General features: G+C 41.6%; 1 protein-coding gene across 1 annotated transcript; it reads left to right on the top strand.

Annotated features, from left to right (window-relative positions):
- Nucleotides 1-558: 558 nt before the first annotated feature.
- On the top strand, nt 559-1,170 carry LOC146832712 (zinc finger and BTB domain-containing protein 14). The gene has a single exon (XM_085603964.1). The coding sequence runs from the start codon at nt 559-561 to the stop codon at nt 1,168-1,170; it is 612 nt and encodes a 203-aa protein (XP_085460090.1).
- Nucleotides 1,171-1,571: the final 401 nt, after the last annotated feature.

A 1,571-nucleotide genomic window follows, 5' to 3' on the forward strand; every position in this document is an offset into this window, starting at 1 on the left:
ACCTTCATCAGTGTCCCACCCCTTGGAGGTAGACTAGACATAAGAACTTTTTTGCAGGACATCCAGTAAATGAATGAGTTAATTACTTTGGTGGACACAGATGCATAGGTAATGATCTAGCTGCTTTGTATATTACATTGATGGTGTGTGTATTCCTGACAACTCAGTTTCTTGTGCTCAGATGGATGGGGATTCTACTATTGGTGTTTGATTCTGGACTTGTGTCCAGCATTTGTTTCGTTGTTATTGACATTTTCTTAGCAGACGCCAATCTTTGAACAGTACATTTAAATAAATATTGGAGAAAGGGCATCAAAGTGAAGGGATCTGAATGGTAGCAAATTACTGTTGCCGGGCCCTCCCAAAAAGAATACGTAAAAAAAGTGCAAACGGAAGGAGTGGGAGAGCACCTATGGAGTGGGTGTTTATGGAACAACACGGAATGCGCGGGTAGCAGAGATTGGTAGGGCAGAGCTGTGCATGAGGGAGGGAGCAAGAAAACACACTCATTCCAGTGCTGATAGAATAAGAAAAAATGTAGTTCCCTTTAACGACAGCATGAGCGAAGTCAAAGATGAGCAAACACCAGGATGGACAACAGCTGCCACTGACATGAAATTTGAGTATTTGCTTTACGGTCATAGGGAACAATTTGCCTGTCAAGCATGTGGGAAGACATTCACCGACGAAGCACGGCTGAGAAAGCACGAAAAGCTCCACACTGCAGACAGGCCATTTGTGTGTCAAATGTGCACCAAAGCCTTCACAACACAGGCTCATCTGAAAGAGCATTTGAAAATCCACACAGGTTACAAACCTTATAGTTGTGAGGTGTGCGGAAAGTCTTTTATCCGGGCACCAGACTTGAAGAAGCACGAAAGGGTGCACAGCAATGAAAGACCCTTTGCATGCCACATGTGTGACAAGGCCTTTAAGCACAAGTCTCACCTGAAGGACCACGAAAGGAGGCATAGAGGAGAGAAGCCTTTCATCTGTGCATCCTGTACTAAAGCGTTTGCCAAAGCCTCAGACCTAAAGCGACACGAGAACAACATGCATAGTGAGAGAAAGCAAGTGTCCGGAGTCATTCCGACTGAAACAGAGCAGCTGCAAGCCGCAGCAATGGCTGCGGAAGCCGAGCAGCAACTCGAAAGTATAGCTTGCAGTTAATATGTCAGCTTGTCTTTCAAACATTGCCTTGCAGCTTACAAAGCTAAATTCCATTTCAAAAAGTGAAAAATATGCCAGTAAGTTGATGGGTATTGAGCATTTTTTTCTTTTTTACTGGACTGATGACTTTTTGATAAATACTTTAGAACTTTGCTGCTGACGTGTTCCATTTTTATAAGAAAAAGTTTTCTTAAAAGGAGTCGAGTGTTTCTTATTTACTTTTCTTGAGCATCAAGATAATACTGTCTTATTCTTTCATTGCAATTAAATAAACGTCAGGTATTCAGTGAATTTGTTTTACATGAAAGCAAAAATCAAGGGTCAAAATGTAGGCAGTGAGTGCTCTTAATCATAGAACACTAGTTTTGTAACTATTTTTTAAAGAAAGCAAATCATCAATG

This window comes from Triturus cristatus, chromosome 5_1 (genome assembly GCF_964204655.1).
Source record: "Triturus cristatus chromosome 5_1, aTriCri1.1, whole genome shotgun sequence".
NCBI classification, from domain to species: Eukaryota; Metazoa; Chordata; class Amphibia; order Caudata; family Salamandridae; genus Triturus; species Triturus cristatus.

Excerpts from the sequence above, each read along its gene's own strand:
- LOC146832712 (XM_085603964.1), top strand. The coding sequence starts at position 559 with ATGAGCGAAGTCAAAGATGAGCAAACACCAGGATGGACAACAGCTGCC.